The sequence below is a fragment of the Hyperolius riggenbachi genome, chromosome 8 (assembly GCF_040937935.1).
Source record: "Hyperolius riggenbachi isolate aHypRig1 chromosome 8, aHypRig1.pri, whole genome shotgun sequence".
In the NCBI taxonomy this organism is placed as follows: Eukaryota; Metazoa; Chordata; class Amphibia; order Anura; family Hyperoliidae; genus Hyperolius; species Hyperolius riggenbachi.
Window position 1 is genome coordinate 105,999,525 of NC_090653.1, and position 19,713 is coordinate 106,019,237.

Sequence of the window (19,713 nt, forward strand, 5' to 3'; positions counted from 1 at the left end):
CTGTGTCAAGCTATACTGGTATTATTGGTGATTCTGCAGATCACACATAATCGGGTATAGCATCTGTATTGTTGGTGATACTGCAGATCACCAATAATCAGAAATTCTCTGTGTGCTGACACCAATCGTTACAGAACGGCAGACCAAACATTATGGACGCACTGTATAGTCAGGTTGATGTCCTGACCACCGCGGTAAACAATTTTATCGGGGTGATCAATAACCAACAGACTCAGATCCATCAACTATCTGGGGCTATTCAGGAACTTCAATTGACTATAAATACAGTGCGATCCCATCCAGTCACGGACATTCGCATGTCCGTACCTGAAAAATTTTCTGGCCATAGATCTGACTTTCGGAATTTCAGAAATCGGTTACTGTCTTATTTTGAGTTGAGGCCTACCTTGTAAGGAACTGAGTGTCAAAGGGTAACTTTCATAAAGACCCTGTTGTCAGGTGATTCCCAAACATGGGCATATAGCCTGCATGCAGAGCATGAGGCGTTATCATCAGTTCAGGAATTTTTTAAGGCCATGGCTAATATATATGATGATCCGGATATTGCTTCCACTGCTGAAAAGAAGCTCAAGATGCTCAGGCAGGGTCGTAAATCGGTTGAGGGTTACGTCGCTGAGTTTAGGAAGTGGGCTGTGTCAGCTAGATGGGGAGCATATGCATTATTAGACTGTTTTTTGGCAGGATTGTCGGATGCAATCCAGGATGTGATGATAGGTCATCCTGAACCCAAATCTGTCGACGAGGCAATTTATTTGGCCGTGCAGATAGATCGCCGCTTGCGCTACCAGAAACAGATTCGTGGTAGGAATGCTATAAGGTCTGTCTCATACGACTCTTCTCTACCTTCGTCACCTCCAGACGAGCCAATGCAAATCGGATACTCGGGGCTGAGACAAGTGAAAAAGATTCACAGAAGGTCAGGGAAACTTGGTCTATATGGTACTGAAGGGGGCCAGGTTGTCCAGATTTGTCCTGAAAAGCCAGGAGATTGCTGCCGCCTAGGGGTAGTCAGAGGTCATACCATAGGCGAGTGGTCTTTATCTCTAAACAATAATCGTCTGCTCCCTCCCTGCTCCATTACATGGGAGGGTCAGACGAGTTCCGCAGAAGCCTTTGTAGACTCCGGTTCTGCAGCTAACTTCATAGATTATGATTTCGTAAAAAAATTGGGGATTCCCTTATTCCCACTAGATCGGCAGATTCTGGTCACTGCAGTAGATGACTCTCCAGAGTAGTCAACCTCATTTCCAAACCCCCTTATTGTTGTGTAGTTTAGGGGTATTACATAAAGAGAGAGAAATTACAGTTCCTGGTTCTGCCAATGGTAACCTCTACCGTTGTTCTTGGTATGCCCTGGTTGCAACTCCACTCTCCTCAGATTGACTGGGCTTCAGGTCAACTACAGAGATGGTCAGCCCATTTTTTATCAGCGTTTGGGGAGAGTTGCTGTTTACCAAGATACAGGTCGGAGGAGTGGCAGTGCAGTGTGCGGAATTTGCTGACGAACTCTGTTCTTCCCGGTCACCTGTTACACATATACCAGGTAGTAAAAATATCAAAGCAGACGCTCTATCTAGGTGTTTGGAGCCTAAGACCATTCTACCTCAGAAGGTGGTCTTGGCAGCTACTGAGACCTGGGAGGACTGGGTGGCTACTCGGGGGCCCTTACCAACGACATATTCCAGAAGGTAAGCCATCTCATCAGGCGCCAGTGGGTACATTGCAATCCCTACCAGTGCCAAATAAACCTTGGACTCAGAAAAAACAGGCAGACAAGAGACGGTCTGTAGAGTGGAAGTTTTCCCCGGGGGACATGGTGTGGGTATCTACTCGACATTTGGCGTTGAAACAACCGTCACCTAAACTGGGACCTAGATTTATAGGACCATATCCAGTGCTCAGAAAGATTAATAATGTCACTTATGCGATTGATCTCCCAGCCAGCATGAGAGGTGTGAGATCGTTCCATGTGTCTCTGTTGAAGCCGGCAGTGCACGTGGGTTCCTCTCCCTCCCCCCCTGTGATGGTTGACGACCAACCGGAGTATGAGATCGAGAAGATTCTAGATTCTCGCGTAGTGCAGAATTCTGTGCAGTGTCTGGTCCACTGGAAGGGGTATGGTCTGGAGGAGAGAACTGTTGCATGCATGCGGAAGAATTAAAGAAAGAGTTTCATGACTTGCACCCTGAGAGGCCGAGTGGGAAGTGTCTGGAGCCCACTCCTCGGGGGAGGGGGGGGGGTACTATAATGAATAGCGGAGATGCCGCCACATGGGCAAGTGGTAGGGCGGCTATCTCCGCGTTCCAGCCGGCGGCCTCTGCCGTGCGGCTACATGCTGCTGGTTCGCCTGGTCCTTCTAGTGCACAACACAGGTGGAGAGCTACGCGCGCACGGACCTTTATGTCAGTAGAAGGGAAGTCAGCTGATCAGGCCGGTCAGCTGACTCCGGCTGTGCTCCGGATTGGCTGAGTGGCTGGGGCGGGGCTGGTGAGAGCTCTGCGTACTTATAGGACTTGCTTGTCAGTTGCAGGTTGTCTGCCGTTGCGAATACTAACGTGTGAGCACTCAGACCTCAGTCAGATCCTACAGTGTGTTTGTAACGATTGTGGAATTCTCTCCCTGCGCACAGGATGTGCGTTGACACTGCGGAAATCCTCCACAAGCGTATAATTTGAGAGAACCCAGCAAAAGGTGCAACGCACCTGTAGAGGGAAATTCCCCTCGGCAGATGGAGCTGTGGAGCGCAGAGGAACAGATCCTCTGCCCTGCCACAGACGCCAGACAGGAATTGTATGAAGGGAAGAAACTCAGGGCAAGATAGCCCTGAAAGAGAGAGAGCAAAGCGGCAGAGGGTATGTGTGTCCACCAATCTAGTCGCCACCCTGCGACGATGAACATACAACAATGAAGATCAGGTGAGAAGGCAATCGCAAGAGATGGCGATTATTAACAGCAACACAAGACCGAATAAGCACAGATGAGGAATGTATGTATGTCCACCAATCTAGCCGCTAACCTGCGACGGTGGACACACAACAGAGGAAACCAAGTGAGAACGCAATCGCAAGAGAAGCGATTGCGAATGAGAATAAGCACAGAGACAGAATGTATGTATGTGCACCAATCTAGTCACCAACCCGCGACGATGCACACACAACAGCAGACACAAAGTAGGAACGCAATCGCAGGAGAGGCGATTGCCAGAGGTGACACAGGGTTTAAGTAAGACAGGGCACGAGAGTAGCAAAGGCACAGCAAATCATACAATGAGAAGATAAGGAAAATAACAAACGCTAACTAAACGCGAACACCGCACTCATTCGCAACAGCGAACGCGTTTACATCGCGGTCTCCGCGTGTTAAGCACAACAGAGACAAGCACGCCTAACTAACCCCCGCCACACAAACACGAAACAGAGAACACGAGCGCTTGCTTAACGGTTACCTCACCGGGCCTACAGCAAGCATTCGCATCAGACAAGACAGACAGACGGACGGGAAGTAGGATAGGAAAGATCCACTGCTCTTTCCGCCAGAGCGAGTGCGATCCAGGTAAAGTAATAGAGCTAGCAGGATCCACTGCTCTTACTGCCAGAGCGAGTGCGATCCAAGTATAGAAGCAGAGTTAGCAGGATCCACTTAGAGATGAGCGTAATGACCTAATTACGATTTTGCGAAATTTCGCGTAATTAGTGTAATTACGATTATGGCCGTAAGTACATAATCGTAATGAAGAAGGATTTCGCGAAATTTCGCGTAAGCGTAATTTTCGCGTAATTTTCGCATTACAGTCGTATCATGCCGTAATTTCGCATTAAACGCTACCGTAATTTCGCGTTAAACCGTAACGCTCCGTATAATATAAAAAAGCCGCCGACTTTAAGGGTTAATAGCAAAGCCCCCTTAAATGCTAAGAGCCTCAAATTTGGAGAATATATTAAGGAGATCAGGAGGAATAAGAGGAAAAAATTTTTTTTCAAAAAGACCTTATAGTTTTTGAGAAAATCGATGTTAAAGTTTCAAAGGAAAAATGTAAACATTTAAAAACCCGCCGACTTTAACGGTTAATAGCAAAGCCTGCTTAAAGTTTAGGAACACCAAATTCCCAGGGTATATTAAGGGGATCAGTGGGAATAAGAGGAAAAATTTTTTTTTTAAAAAGACCTTATAGTTTTTGAGAAAATCGATTTTTAAGTTTCAAGGGCGAAAATGTCTTTTAAATGCGGAAAATGTCAGTTTTTTTTGCACAGGTAACAATAGTGTATTATTTTCATAGATTCCCCCAAGTGGGAAGAGTTTTACTTACTTCGTTCTGAGTGTGGGAAATATTAAAAAAAAAAACGACGTGGGGTCCCCCCTCCCAGACCTCTTTAACCCCTTGTCCCCCATGCAGGCTGGGATAGCCAGAATGCGGAGCACCGGCCGCGTGGGGCTCCGCACCCTGACTATACCAGCCCGCATGGTCCATGGATTGGGGGGTCTCGGAAGGGGAGGGGCAGCCAAGCTTTCCCCTCCCCCTCCGAGCCCTTGTCCAATCCAAGGACAAGGGGCTCTTCTCCACCTCCGATGGGCGGTGGAGGTGGAGGCCGCGATTTCCTGGGTGGGGGGTTCATGGTGGAATCTGGGAGTCCCCTTTAAAAAGGGGTCCCCCAGATGCCCACCCCCCTCCCAGGAGAAATGAGTATAGAGGTACTTGTAGTACCCCTTACCCATTTCCTTTAAGAGTTAAAAGTAAATAAACACACAAACACATAGAAAAAGTATTTTAATTGAACAAAAAACATAACCACGAAAAAAGTCCTTTAATATTCTTAATTAACCATTAATACTTACCTGTCCCTTTAAATAAATGATCCCACGCAATATCCTCGGAAATGTTCTATCAGTTACAATGTAACAAAGTTATTACAATATAACAACTTTGTTACATTGTAACTACGCCGCACCCGACGTCACTCACCGCCGCCGCCGCCGCGTCTGCGCTGCAGGACCCGACAGAGCTCTGAGCTATAGCTCAGAGCTCTCGAAAGCATCTTTGTATTTGGGCTCCAAGGAGCCCCATTGGTCCTTAGCAGACCAATGGGGTTCCTTCTGATTTGAAGGAACCCCATTGGTCTGCTAAGGACCAATGGGGCTCCTTGGAGCCCAAATACAAAGATGCTTCTCAGAGCTCTGAGCTATATAGCTCAGAGCTCTGTCGGGTCCGTGCAGGACGCTAAGTCCCCGCCGGCTCCGCTGCCCTCCCCGCCTCTCCCACATGTCACCCACATGTCACCCACATGTGGGTGACATGTGGGTGACAGATGTGGGCGGGGTGGACAGCGGGAGCTGCGGGGACTTAGCGTCCTGCACGGACGCGTATGCGGCGGCTGAGCAGCGAGTGGCGTCGGGTGCGGCGTAGTTACAATGTAACAAAGTTGTTACATAATAACTTTGTTACATTGTAACTGATAGAACATTTCCGAGGATATTGCGTGGGATCATTTATTTAAAGGGACAGGTAAGTATTAATGGTTAATTAAGAATATTAAAGGACTTTTTTCGTGGTTATGTTTTTTGTTCAATTAAAATACTTTTTCTATGTGTTTGTGTGTTTATTTACTTTTAACTCTTAAAGGAAATGGGTAAGGGGTACTACAAGTACCTCTATACTCATTTCTCCTGGGAGGGGGGTGGGCATCTGGGGGACCCCTTTTTAAAGGGGACTCCCAGATTCCACCATGAACCCCCCACCCAGGAAATTGCGGCCTCCACCTCCACCGCCCATCGGAGGTGGAGAAGAGCCCCTTGTCCTTGGATTGGACAAGGGCTCGGAGGGGGAGGGGAAAGCTTGGCTGCCCCTCCCCTTCCGAGACCCCCCAATCCATGGACCATGCGGGCTGGTATAGTCAGGGTGCGGAGCCCCACGCGGCCGGTGCTCCGCATTCTGGCTATCCCAGCCTGCATGGGGGACAAGGGGTTAAAGAGGTCTGGGAGGGGGGACCCCACGTCGTTTTTTTTTTATATTTCCCACACTCAGAACGAAGTAAGTAAAACTCTTCCCACTTGAGGGAATCTATGAAAATAATACACTATTGTTACCTGTGCAAAAAAAACTGACATTTTCCGCATTTAAAAGACATTTTCGCCCTTGAAACTTAAAAATCGATTTTCTCAAAAACTATAAGGTCTATTTGAAAAAAATTTTTTTCCTCTTATTCCCACTGATCCCCTTAATATACCCTGGGAATTTGGTGTTCCTAAACTTTAAGCAGGCTTTGCTATTAACCGTTAAAGTCGGCGGGTTTTTAAATGTTTACATTTTTCCTTTGAAACTTTAACATCGATTTTCTCAAAAACTATAAGGTCTTTTTGAAAAAAAAAAATTTCCTCTTATTCCTCCTGATCTCCTTAATATATTCTCCAAATTTGAGGCTCTTAGCATTTAAGGGGGCTTTGCTATTAACCCTTAAAGTTGGCGGCTTTTTTATATTATACGGAGCGTTACGGTTTAACGCGAAATTACGGTAGCGTTTAATGCGAAATTACGGCATGAACGAAACGCGAAATTTCGCGGTGAAAATTACGCTTACGGTATTTTAAATTACGATTTTAATGGCAATTTCGCTACGCTAATTTCGCATCGTAATCGCAAATTTCGCATGCGTAATTATAGTAATGCGAAATTACGAAAATTTCAGCTCAACTCTAGATCCACTGCTCTTTCCGCCAGAGTGAGTGCGATCCAAGCAAGACAGACAAATGAGATAGCTGGTGGCAACCGCTGCTCCAGCTATACTCCAAGAAAGCGATCAGAAGGATCCACAGCCGCTACCACTAAAGGCTAGTGCAATCCAAGTAAGACAGATAAAACAGAAGGGGCTACCAGTAACAACCGCTGCCCTGGTTAGCACCCACAGACAGACAGAACGATTTCCTGACAACCACCGTTGGCGACAGGACAACCGCAACAGAGAGACAATACAGACAAAACAGATAAGCAGGCTAACTGCACTAGAGAGGCTGCCTAGTGCAGTCCCCAGAATTACTCTAAGCTAGCTACAACAATCCAACAGGAAAGGCTGACACTCCAGGAGTGATTTAACAAACCGTTATGACCAGCGAAGCCTTCTGGTCAGCAGCAGGCTTTTATACTGCCAGCCCTCCAATGAGACAGCTGAGCAATTTGCATGTATGCAAATTCCTCAGCAAAGCAACTCTGAAAGTTGCAAGATAAAGCCAGGTCTCTTTTCCAGAGACCTGCATCTCTCAGACATAAGGAATGGTCAAACAGCTGGCTGCCTGTGCAGCCAGCTGAGCGGATCATTACAGTGTTAGAACCAGTTGGAACTGGGAATTCACACTTAGCCAGATTCCGCTCTTGAAGTTTGCTGTGTTATACTTTAGACCAGTTCCAGGGTGCTGAGACCAAGGTAGCCGCATTCGCATCACTTTGCAGTGGAAACCAGCCCTTAGTGAGAAACTGAGGTAGATAGGTTTTAGCTGGGAGCATCAGGTGAGCGGATCATTGCAGTACCCCCCCCCCCTTCCCCCCAGGGACGGATTCCAGACGTCCCTCAAAACTGGTATTTCCACAAAACTCTAACTGAAAACTCATGAAGGTCGGGACAGCCCGACAAGGCCCAATTCCAGAGTCAGTCCACCCGAAACCGACCTCATCAGAAGCAGAAGCCACCGAAACATGCCCATCAGTACTGCAAGTCTCAGTGTAACACCCATCAGGACTGTGAATGCCAGAGAAGAAGCCATCGACACCCTCCAGACAACACCCACCACCTTCCAGGGAGCACCAGAAAACACCAAACCTGCCACAATACCTGTTCGAAGTGTCCCTTTCAACACCAAAGCCACTGTTGATCCTATCCGGAGTACCAAGCAAAATTTCTCCCGGAATCTCCCAGAACCCTTTGAAGCTCCACAGAGATCCCAAGAGGCCGGAACGCTCACCAGGCTCACATGGAGAACTACCAAGAACCCCTATGGAGCCTATGATTATTCTGGATTCAGAATTACCAGGACACCCATCAAGATCAGGACTTTCAGGGACCACTCCTGGGCATGCAAGCAGGCAGGCAACATCAGAGCATGTCTCCACCAAGGAAGCATCTCAGCATGCTGGTAACCGAGGCACACTGGGGCTTTCTGGGTCACAGAGCACATCGGGGTACACCAGCACAGTAGAAACTTCAGGACATGTCGGGGAACTGCCAACCTCAGAGTCCGATACGACAAGACCAACACCAGGACCGGGCAGAAAATCATCACGAGTGGAGGTCACAGGTACTAGTCTTTCAAAAGAAGACTCTGACTCAAATTCAGAAATTTCTGTGACTGTAATATCATGATTGACTACACATGAGTGGAGTTCCACCAGAGCTGCAAAGGTAGTCAGTACAACAGCAATGCCCACTGAAGTGGGCAAAACCTCAGACAGATCTGGGGGGCAGGAGGCATCTCCTAAAGATTCTGCACCCTCTGGGAGCCAGTCGGAGACCCCCAGATCAACAGGAAAAGGCTCAGGGGCATCGTTTCCCAAGTTCTCTGACACAGAAATCACGGATTCTGAACTATCCATGTTACAGGGCAAAACATCAGATACATTTTGTGGACATAGCAAATGTCCCAGGGATGGTTCTACAATACGCTGAGACTGAATTTTATCTTCATGAACAGGATGCATGGGAATCTTTACGGGGACACTCACTGATTCCCTAACTCTAATCTTACTGTACACAGGGTTCTGCATAGCAGTTAAACTAGACTGTAATTCCAAAATGGCAGAAAAACAGGTGAGAATGGTAGCAACACCCAGACGAGCCTCTAGGGTCACCACAGGAGATTCTGACTCATCCAGAGTACAGGGTGGAGAGTTAACACCTGCCTCTGAGCAAGAAAGGGACTCACAAATGTCAGTGTGATTGAACATCATCTTGTTATTCATGGTACAGGGCAGGTTCAGAGAAACCTTCTCTAGACAAGGCAAGGATTCCCCAGTAACTGATTCGCAAAACCAAAGCGCTGTCTCACCCTTAGACTCGGCTAACAATGACAAATCCGAGGAGACAGAACGCAAAATTTGCGAATCCAAGATCGCTTTAGGTTGTGAAACTGCCGCTTCCATAGCGCAAACCTCCGCAATCTGCAGCCCAGACTGTAAAGTGTTCAAGACAGACACACTGGAGCAACTGTCATCAGGCAGCAGGCCTTTACAGGTGTGAACAGAGTGAGGCATAGGTTCAGTAGCAGAAGAAATTGCGACAACAACCGGAGAAACTTTATTGGACATATTAATCTTACTTTTGATGCTGCATAGTTTAGGAATTTTCCCCATAGCAGGATCATAGATGGAAGATCTTAAAGATCTGTTTTTAAATGACAAGGGATACCACATAGCTTTGAGAAAACTGACACATTCATGTTGATCACAATCTGCAAGAACATCTGAGAAAAAGGCATTACATCGCACTGATTCAGATTGCACCCAGTCAGGAGAGAATCTTTCATGATTCGCACAGAGACCAACCATAGTGGTACACCCATTCATTTCAGATCGCACAATGTCTGAACTCACATGCTTTACCCCAGAAAGGTAGGAACAATCATCCGATAACGATATCTCTTTATTGGAATCAATTGATTGGTGTGTGTGCAACTCATCCAAAACCGTCTGCCACACACACATCACTGGATCCACAAAACATTTGTCACACTCAGCAGAATCTATCAAAGTGTACACGGAATTTATACAAGCGTTTAGCGTCTCTGCGCTTTCTGCGATATAGAAATCGCAAAACGCCTTCCAATCCATCTCGAATTCCTCAACCAAACCTCCAATATCCCAGGGAGCAAATGGGGGCTCAAACAACCTGGTATCTAAGTAGCTCCCATACGGATTGGGGTCAGGAACATGCATAGACTTTCTTACTCCTTTAATATAGAAAACAATTCTGCCTATTAAAGGATCCACAAAAGCTTTTGATTGGGGTGTTTTATTCAGATGCTTGCGATTTTTAGTTTTTCCCTTTTTAGCAACTTTGCATGTCTGCTGTTTAAATGCAAGAGAGATCTCAAGGCAGTTCTCTTGCATCTGCTTAAAACCTGAAGTGGCAACAGAAACATTGGACTGATTGTCATACTGAATGGTTTTGCACATTTCAGACTTGACAGAAATAACCTCCTTATTTGTAGTTGCTATGGGCAATGGATTTTTTGGCTGAAAAGCCGAATCAGCATACTGGCCTGCAAGCACCCACTCATTAGCATATGGTAACGAGTGAGAGGTGTTGCATAAACTCATCTGATCAGCATCTTGCACTGCAGGAAAAAACTCATAGAAATAGCCTGGCATGGGAGTTCTAAGCTTGTGAGAGAACACATGAGCCAGGAACCTGCGAGGGTTATGTCTCAGATTCCTGTGTCTGGCATACTCATCAGCCCACACAAACAGATCCCCTTGGAAAAGATTATAAGCAATCTGACCACTCCAAGTGTAAATATTGGTGGCCTGACATTCAGGATTTGAATCTGGAACATTCTGATATGAACTCATCTCTGAAACGTTCAGAGTCCAGTATCTTAAACCTCTTAAAGATACAGGACCCATATTCGACCAAATCGTACAAATCGGAAATTCCCTCTACACTGGGAATTTTGGCTTGGCTGGTCATACTGTAACGATTGTGGAATTCTCTCTGTGGTCAGCGCACAGGATGTGCGCTGACACTGCGGAAATCCTCCACATGCGTATAATTTGAGAGAACCCAGCAAAAGGTGCAACGCACCTGCAGAGGGAAATTCCCGTCGGCAGATGGAGCTGTGGAGTGCAGAGGAACAGATCCTCTGCCCTGCCACAGACGCCAGACAGGAATTTTTCGAAGTGAAGAAACGCAGGGCAAGATAGCCCTGAAAGAGAGAGAGCAAAGCGACAGAGGGTATGTGTGTCCACCAATCTAGTCGCCACCCTGCGACGATGAACACACAACCATGAAGATCAGGTGAGAAGGCAATCGCAAGAGATGGCGATTGCTATCAGCAACACAAGACCGAATAAGCACAGATGAGGAATGTATGTATGTCCACCAATCTAGCCGCCAACCTGCGACGGTGGACACACAACAGAGGAAACCAAGTGAGAACGCAATCGCAAGAGAAGCAATTGCGAATGAGAATGAGCACAGAGACAGAATGTATGTATGTGCACCAATCTAGATGCCAACCCGCGACGGTGCACACACAACAGCAGAAACAAAGTAGGAATGCAATCGCGGGAGAGGCGATTGCCAGAGGTGACACAAGGCTTAAGTAAGACAGGGCACGAGAGTAGCAAAGGCACAGCAAATCATACAATGAGAAGATAAGGAAAATAACAATAACAAAATAACAAACGCTAACTAAACGCGAAGACCACACTCATTCGCAACAGCGAACGTGTTTACAGCGCGGTCTCCGCATGTTAAGCACAACAGAGACAAGCACGCCTAACTAACCACGAAACAGAGAACACGAGCGCTTGCTTAACGGTTACCTCACCGGGCCTACAGCAAGCGGTCGCATCAGACAAGACAGACAGACGGACGGGAAGTAGGATAGGAAAGATCCACTGCTCTTTCCACCAGAGCGAGTGCGATCCAGGTAAAGTAACAGAGCTAGCAGGATCCACTGCTCTTACCTCCAGAGCGAGTGCGATCCAAGTATAGAAGCAGAGTTAGCAGGATCCACTGCTCTTTCTGCCAGAGCGAGTGCGATCTAAGCAAGACAGACAGATGAGATAGCCGGTGGCAACCGCTGCTCCAGCTATACTCCAAGAAAGTGATCAGAAGGATCCACAGCCGCTACCGCTAGAGGCTAGTGCAATCCAAGTAAGAAAGATAAAACAGAAGGGGCTGCCAGTAACAACCGCTGCCCTGGTTAGCACCCACAGACAGACAGAACGATTTCCTGACGACCACCGTTGGCGACAGGACAATCGCAACAGAGAGACAATACAGACAAAATAGATAAGCAGGCTAACTGCACTAGAGAGGCTGCCTAGTGCAGTCCCCAGAATTACTCTAAGCTAGCTACAACAATCCAACAGGAAAGGCTGACACTCTAGGAGTGATTTAACAAACCGTTATGACCAGCGAAGCCTTCTGGTCATCAGCAGGCTTTTATACTGCCAGCCCTCCAACGAGACAGCTGAGCAATTTGCATGTATGCAAATTCCTCAGCAAAGCAACTCTGAAAGTTGCAAGATGAAGCCAGGTCTCTTTTCCAGAGACCTACATTTCTCAGACATAAGGAATGGTCAAACAGCTGGCTGCCTGTGCAGCCAGCTGAGCGGATCATTACAGTGTTAGAACCAGTTGGAACTGGGAATTCACACTTAGCCAGATTCCGCTCTTGAAGTTTGCTGTGTTATACTTTAGACCAGTTCCAGGGTGCTGAGACCAAGGTAGCCGCATTCGCATCACTTTGCAGTGGAAACCAGCCCTTAGTGAGAAACTGAGGTAGATAGGTTTTAGCTGGGAGCATCAGGTGCAGCACGGTGACGTGAACACGGAGTATATGTTTGCATAACTCTGATAATATATTGTTTCTGTTGACCCTAACATGTGTATTTACTCGCTGGTAATAGTATCTTCTTGTCGCTGATTGCATAGCGGTCCTATTTCTGGAACATGCCCTCGCTTCTGCTGGTAATCTGTGCCTTTCTTATCATAAGTGCTTTTGATGCTAATATGCAAAGGATTTTTTTTGTATATATGAGAGTGGGGGATACTATTGTAGCCTCTTTTGCACCTTTTTTGTCCTAGGTCTTGAAAAACTATAGTGGGCTTTATTTAAAGAGAATCTGTACTCTAATATTCTTACAATATAAAGCATACCATTCTATTCATTATTTTCTCCTGTGCCCCTCTGTGCTGTTTCTGCCACTCTCTGCTGCAATCCTGGCTTGTAATTAACAGTTTTCGGCAGTGTTTACAAACAAACTAACCAGCTTCTAATAGGCTCAGCTAAGCATAGTGTATGAGTCATTCAGAGTATGCAGGGGGCCTGCAGAGGGTGTGTATCGCTTCTACCAATCACAAGCAGCCCTGCACATTCCACACAATCAAGCTTTAGCCCGACAAACAGGACAGAGGAAAGATACATTGATTTATTACAGAGACAGTGCAGTTAGGAAAGACTGCAGTAAGCCAGAGCAGATTAGAACAGGCATAGGAACTTATAGGATAGAAGAACTAAGGCTGAAAAAATTGTTACAGAGTCTCTTTAAGAAACAATAAGCACTGTGTAGCATTTAATAGGAACCGATCGATAAGCATGTCTCACCAGGAAGTGAGAGTCACTGTTCTCTTGCTGCAGATGTGTCAAGTTAAATATTGTCCTTTATGTATTGATCGGCATTACCCAACCATTTTGTATTGTTTGTAGTGATGTTTGCAGACAGCCTTCCATTCTCACGCAAGCCTTTCTATGGACAATCCTCCTTTCTACGCAATGCGACACCCTATTCACTCTGTATACTATCCTCAGAAGCGTAGCCACATGCTTGGCACCTGCAAGCTGATTTCAGTCAATGCTCAAACATTCCCAAGAAGATACTGCGCAAAACACAGACAAAACAAAACTCATAGGGCCTGAGCCAATTCACTTTTTCTTCTAAGTTTTCTCCTAGGTGATTTCTACATACCGTATAAATAAAATGCCTTTTAAGCCACCAGCAAGCAGGAAAGTACTCAGAAGAATTTTGACAGCACTCTCGCACCTACTTTTTGGTACTTTTTCAATTTCAGAGTGCTGAAAAGTTATCTTAAACAGATGATGAACAATTTTCTCTTAGGAAAAAGGAGAAAAAGTGAATTGGATCGGGCCCATAGTCTTTTTTGCTATTTTTTATGCAGGCAAAGAAATCGCAATTATATATATATATATATATATATAAAACAAATAAAAAAACAAGATGCAGAGACCTCTGTTTATACTATATACAGCACACCGGCAATATCATATGGACTCTGATAACTTTATCAAATATTATTGGCCTTGTTTACAATACTTGAACATAAAGGTGGATCTCTGGGGAAAATGTAAAAAAAGATGTGTTGTCATATACAGTAAAATCAAGTAACTTGGTTTTAGGCTGGGTCCACACTATAAGCGTTTTTGTGAGCGTTTGCGTTTAATTAGCGCTGGTTTAAAAATCGCTCACATTCACTTTCATAAAAATCGCGGTAAAAGTTGCATAAAACGTTTTCCGCATATGCGATCGTGGCAATTTTTACCATGATTTTCATGGAAATGAATGGGAGCATTTTTTTTAAAAAAGCACTCAGCAAGCGCCAATCAAACGCAATCGCACACAAAAGCGCATATAGTGTGGACCAAGAGTTCAGGTCCAATTTAACAGCACCCTATCTTGATTGAAGTTTTATATCTTAATATGGTCTAAGAGCTATCTAAGAGCGCTTTGCACAAGACAAGAAAACATTTGTACGAAAAGCAAGCAACATCTTACTATAGAAGCGCAGAACGTACGCGTGTGTCACATTATCACAACGGAGCTTATGGTTTTTCCCTTATTTGACGCTGCAGGATTGTACTTTAGTTGAGTGTAGGGACTATGCAATGTCACATTTCCGTGAAATCGTCAAAAGTAGGCAAAAGCAACTGGCAATGATACTGTTAGTTATAAAGTTTTTTTTTTTTACTTTTATCTTACACAGGTTGTAATATTCTATGTGTATTTTAATGTTGATGGAAGGCTTTGCAATTTTTCTCCAGTGCTGCACCTTGTTTGAAGTCTGTTCCTATTATAAATGCATAGTGGCGCTGCTCTAGTTTTTGTTAGAAATCTTCATTTAGCTTGCTTGAAGACTCTTGTCATGTTAATTGAAGCTGGGGTTCCCAGTGTCATCTCCATGTTGATTGCAGCCATTGCTTATGTTTATTGCAGCATTCAGCATCCATCCTCATCTTCTTCAAGGTATCTGGTAGCTTAATTTAATTTATTGCCACTACTGATGTAACTCATCCACGTAACCCTGCACTTCAACTCGCTGCATGCATAAATATAGGTGTGGCCAGAGGTAATAAATAAGTATAACTTCAGTCAACATACCTACAGCTTACAATAAATACAGAGAAGATGCCAGAAGACATTGGATTTAGTCAACATGTCAAGATTTTTCAAGCAATCAGAAAGACGTAACAGAGTAGAGGAACCATATTAAGATACAGGACAGAAGGAAAACATAGAGAAATGCACCCGGTATGAATTTAGAGCGTTTAACCCATTTAATTCCCCCCTAATTTGTGTTTAATCACAAGTTGTAATTTGAGCTCTCCCCTGTGTCACGACTGCCACGGCAGAGATGGCAGATAAGCCCATTTGAAAGCACAGGCTGTTAACAATGTATCTGCTTCCATGAATCAGGAAGTAGAAACTGGGCAGATTTATTTTAGTATTTGTATGAGCTGTAACAAAGAAATGTTTTTCGTTAAAGGTTATTATGCTGTTTTGTGTCTTTTAGAGCAGAGAGGACGTTCTGTGTTTAGATCCGCTTTAACTTGAAAATGAGTCCTGAATGTGCAATCCAGGACTCATTTTTGCCTTTGGTTCCCACTGAGCAGGCAAGCGGGGAAGGAATCTTGGATGTTGGAAACTAATGGCTGAATTTTTTTAAAAAACTGTGCAGGGCTCCACACACTGGTATTAAAGGGAAAGAATGGGTGGGATTTTCCATCCCCCTAAGGCTTGTCTTGGTATTGTTTTAGCTAAACTGGTGACAAGTGTATCAGGCATTAACCCAATTTGCAGGACAGCTTATACGTTCCATTGGGGTCTGGCTTTTTGCTCAGGTGTGCAGACAAGCTGTCAGAGTAAATCAAGGTTCCTGTCTGGACTCTCCAGAGAGACAGTGAAAAGTACCTATTTTGTTGAACAACGTAAAACTTCAGGTGCGTCAATTTCTGAACTATGCAAACATTTCTGCTAAGAGTCTGCTGTCTCTGTTTCAAGCTATATGAGGAACGCTGTATGATTTGGTTTGGCTTGCTGGGTAAAAGCAATACTTCTGTTTTTGTTTGCAGAAGAACCCACATTTTTAGTTAAATAAGTGACACAGTTTCGAACTTTGATGCCATTTGCACTGTGTTGCAAGTGATTCCAAAACCCCTAAATTTTACTATAAATAATACTACGTGTGTGTGGTCCGATCTGATTTTGATCGTTTTTCTGATCATTTCTATACAAAATTGATCAGAGAAACGGTATCCAATCGGACCTGTCGTAAATAATCGATTCGACCCGTCTATCTGATGGGAAACTGCATGATGTGTACCAGGCATAAAAGTATTAGAAACAGAGGCACAGCAGGGCAACTAGGCAATCTGCATTGTTTAAAAGGGAGTAAATATAACAGACTCCATATCCTTCTCAGTTCAGGTGTACTTTAATAAATTGGTCCCTACAGATGCACATTGAAAAGTTAATCCGGAATGCAGACATATTCTGATTCTCCTAAGAGAATTATTGCTGCAAACTATCTCATAAGCATTAATGCTTGGCTTAGTTCACTGTTCATGTTTATGCACTTGGCTGGGGAAGGGAAAGACCAATGACTGGGAAGCATCCAATCTCAGTGCTCCTCTCATTGCTTTAGGGCACATGTGTCGAACTCCAGGCCTGGAGGGCCAGATCCATGCCAGTGTTTATGATGGACTGAGAGAGAGAGGAATGTGTTCTACCTGATGGACCACACCTTTCCTGATTCAGACCCATCAATTCATTTGAGCTGTATCAAAAATGTGTGACGATCTCGGCCCTTGTAAGACTGGTTTGACTTACCTGCTTTAGGGGAAAGGAGGGGCACGATTAATCAGGACAGATTTTATATCTTGCCTGATAGATAATTTCCTCCTCAAGAATAATCAGCCAATGGGCATTGGCTTAGTTGCATCAAGTACAGAGATTCTGATCCCATCAGACTAGGTTGTCCTGAGTATTAACAATATTTCCTGGTTTTAATCTATCTTGGTTTCACTGTTCAATTAACTCCTTTCATTTTTATTTATATTGCAGATTCTTCCACAATGACCGTGGCAGATATTACCTCAGCCAAGCAATCAGCATACCGTAATGTTACCAATATCCCCACATTGTTAGATTACACTGTATGCATGGATTTGTACCACGAAAGCAACACTCCTTTGTGGGTTGCATTCTCATATTTCGTTGAAGATTATAGCCTTTACATTGGGGGAAATAAGAATTTGTTTCGAATATCTTACATGGAATTCTGGTATCAGTTTGATAATGAAATTAGTATAAATACATGGTACTCCATGTGCTTAATCGTTAGTAGCAACCCAAAACAGCTAAGAGTCTATATCAATGGAGAATTAGTCTTAAGTGGTGGACTTAAAAAATACTCACCACTTAAAGGTGGAGGAAGTCTTGCCTTAGGATGTAACCAGATTAGGAAAGGAGGAAATTTCATTACTGAAGAAGGTACTAGCATTATTGGAGATTTATACTACGTCCAAATGTGGGACTATTTGAGGTCACCAGAGGAGCTGCTTGACTGTTCTGAGGGGAATATTATCAGCTGGTCAAATGAGGTGAAGATGAAGAGTTTTATGAACTTATCTTCAGTAGAAAATCTACGCTGTGGTAAGTAGAAAATTAAATGTATGTACAGTATTCTTGTCAAAAGAATTTGAATATTCTTTCCTTTTCTAGACTGTGGCAGAAAGCACTTCAAAAACAGTGCAATTAGTTGGAAGAGAAATGGTCATCTCAGAAAAGTCAGTTAAAATAAACTTGAAGATGGAAGAATATGGAAGCTGCCATCTTTATTCCCTTTTTAGAAATAATAGCTGCCTGGTTATCTTTCTGATACTTTTCAAACCACTGAACCAAAATGAGTATGCGGAGCAGGTGAACTGACTCTTGTCTGGCGCCAATGGCTTCATGCTTGTTCCTGGTGTGCCTTAGACACTATTATACCAAATAAAAGATAAACATGTCAGCTGGCAGTCTCTATACTCCTCTCACATCAGGTTAAAGTGGACCCAAACCAAACATTTTTTTAATTCAAAATATTTAGTTTCACCACTCTGACACATACAAAGATAAATAAACACTCCTTCAAGCCTATGAGCATTTCAGGGCATGCTTTTCACCCTTCTCTTTTCATAACTAGGGTTATACAGGTGGCAGCCATTAGCAATTCCTCCTTTGCTGGACACCATCTACTCCACCAGTTTGCCGGATTCTGTCCCGGCAATTTGAAAGGAAGGGAGGGATTTCTCCAGTGAATGTAAAATATTTTATATTTGTCATCATGCAGCTGAAAAAAAAAGTTGCTATTTATTATTATAATTTAGAAAATAGATTTTATTTCTAAAATCTTGTATTTTTTATTTGGGTCCACTTTAATTTCAAGCAAGACCATGGTGGAATTAAATTTGTATTCAGAGTAAGAAATAATGTGTGGTTTTAAACACCTTAAAGTACCCTTACACTTAAAGTCCATCTGCAGAAAAATATTTTAGCTATGGAGAGTGGGGAAATGTTTTAGACCCTGTTTTGAGTTTTATGTTTGTCTGTGTCTTAGTGGGGAGTTTTCCCATGATTTCCTGTCCCTGGTACCTACCATTATGGTGGTGTCTGCTTCTGAACGCCCCAGGGAAAGGAGACACAGCAATACTATTTTGAGGATGGTTCTAACCCTTCCACACTGTGCCCCAAAAAATCCTTTATGCTTTGTTGGTTTGTTTGGTGGAGACATTTAGCCTCTTCCTGTCTGCCCTTGAAACAATGGAAATTTCTGCAGATGAAGACACAGACAGCAATGAAAACCAATAAGTGGGTCTAACGTCTTCCCATACGAATCAAAACTGAAAGAAAACTGAGTTAACCAGTCCATAATGTACGGTATACATATATTCCTGTTTTTTTATTGAAGTAAGGAAACTGAATAATAATTTTAAACAATAGCATTATTGTCCTATTGCCCTGTTCAATGCTTACACTAAAATTTATTTTAGTTTTGAAATGTTAGTATATTCACACTAAGGCTAGGTCCACACTAGGCACGGTTGCAGGACGGACGCTGCAGTCCGGGATCAAGGGAAGATCAGGGGAAGTACCACCAGACCGCAAACTGATCCGTTTTCATAAAAAGTGCATCAGTTTTGCATCAGTTTCCGTTCAGTTTTTTACCCCAAAAAAGGGACAGAAAACGTCTCTATCATTAGGAAGGTAGTGGGAGGATTTTTTGGGCCAATAATAAAGTTCAGGCTATCCATTTTCTCATCAGTTTTTGGTGCTATTTTGCCTGTGGAGATGGAGATGCGTTTTCTCATTGCTTTTCACTACCAATCAGTGCATCCGTGGTCCGTAAAAATGCAGCAATTCCGGACCTTCCGTTCATGTTTTGTAAACGGCTCCCTGCAAACACAGATGGATCCGTTTTTTGTTTTTTTTTGGGTGAGGACGGCTGCTATTTTTAACATTAGTATCGGGGACTCAGTTTTTCATCAGGGCTGAAAAACGCAGCCACGGATACGTTTCCGGACCTAGTGTGGACTAGCTCTAACTTAGTATTTTAATTTGCTGTCACTGAAAGCTGGGGGACCATACTAGTCAGATAGGAGTGCATGAAGAAGTACTGTTCAAAGCTCTTTTTTTTGTTGGGGGAGGAG

General features: G+C 44.2%; 1 protein-coding gene across 1 annotated transcript in view; it reads left to right on the top strand.

Moving 5' to 3' along the window:
* The window catches only part of ADGRG4 (adhesion G protein-coupled receptor G4), a 179,258-nt gene that overhangs the window by 59,168 nt on the left and 100,377 nt on the right, over positions 1-19,713 (top strand). The window contains exon 7 of the mRNA XM_068247901.1: positions 17,087-17,677. Coding sequence (XP_068104002.1) covers positions 17,087-17,677 — 591 coding nt within the window. The remainder of the gene's footprint in view (positions 1-17,086; positions 17,678-19,713) is intronic.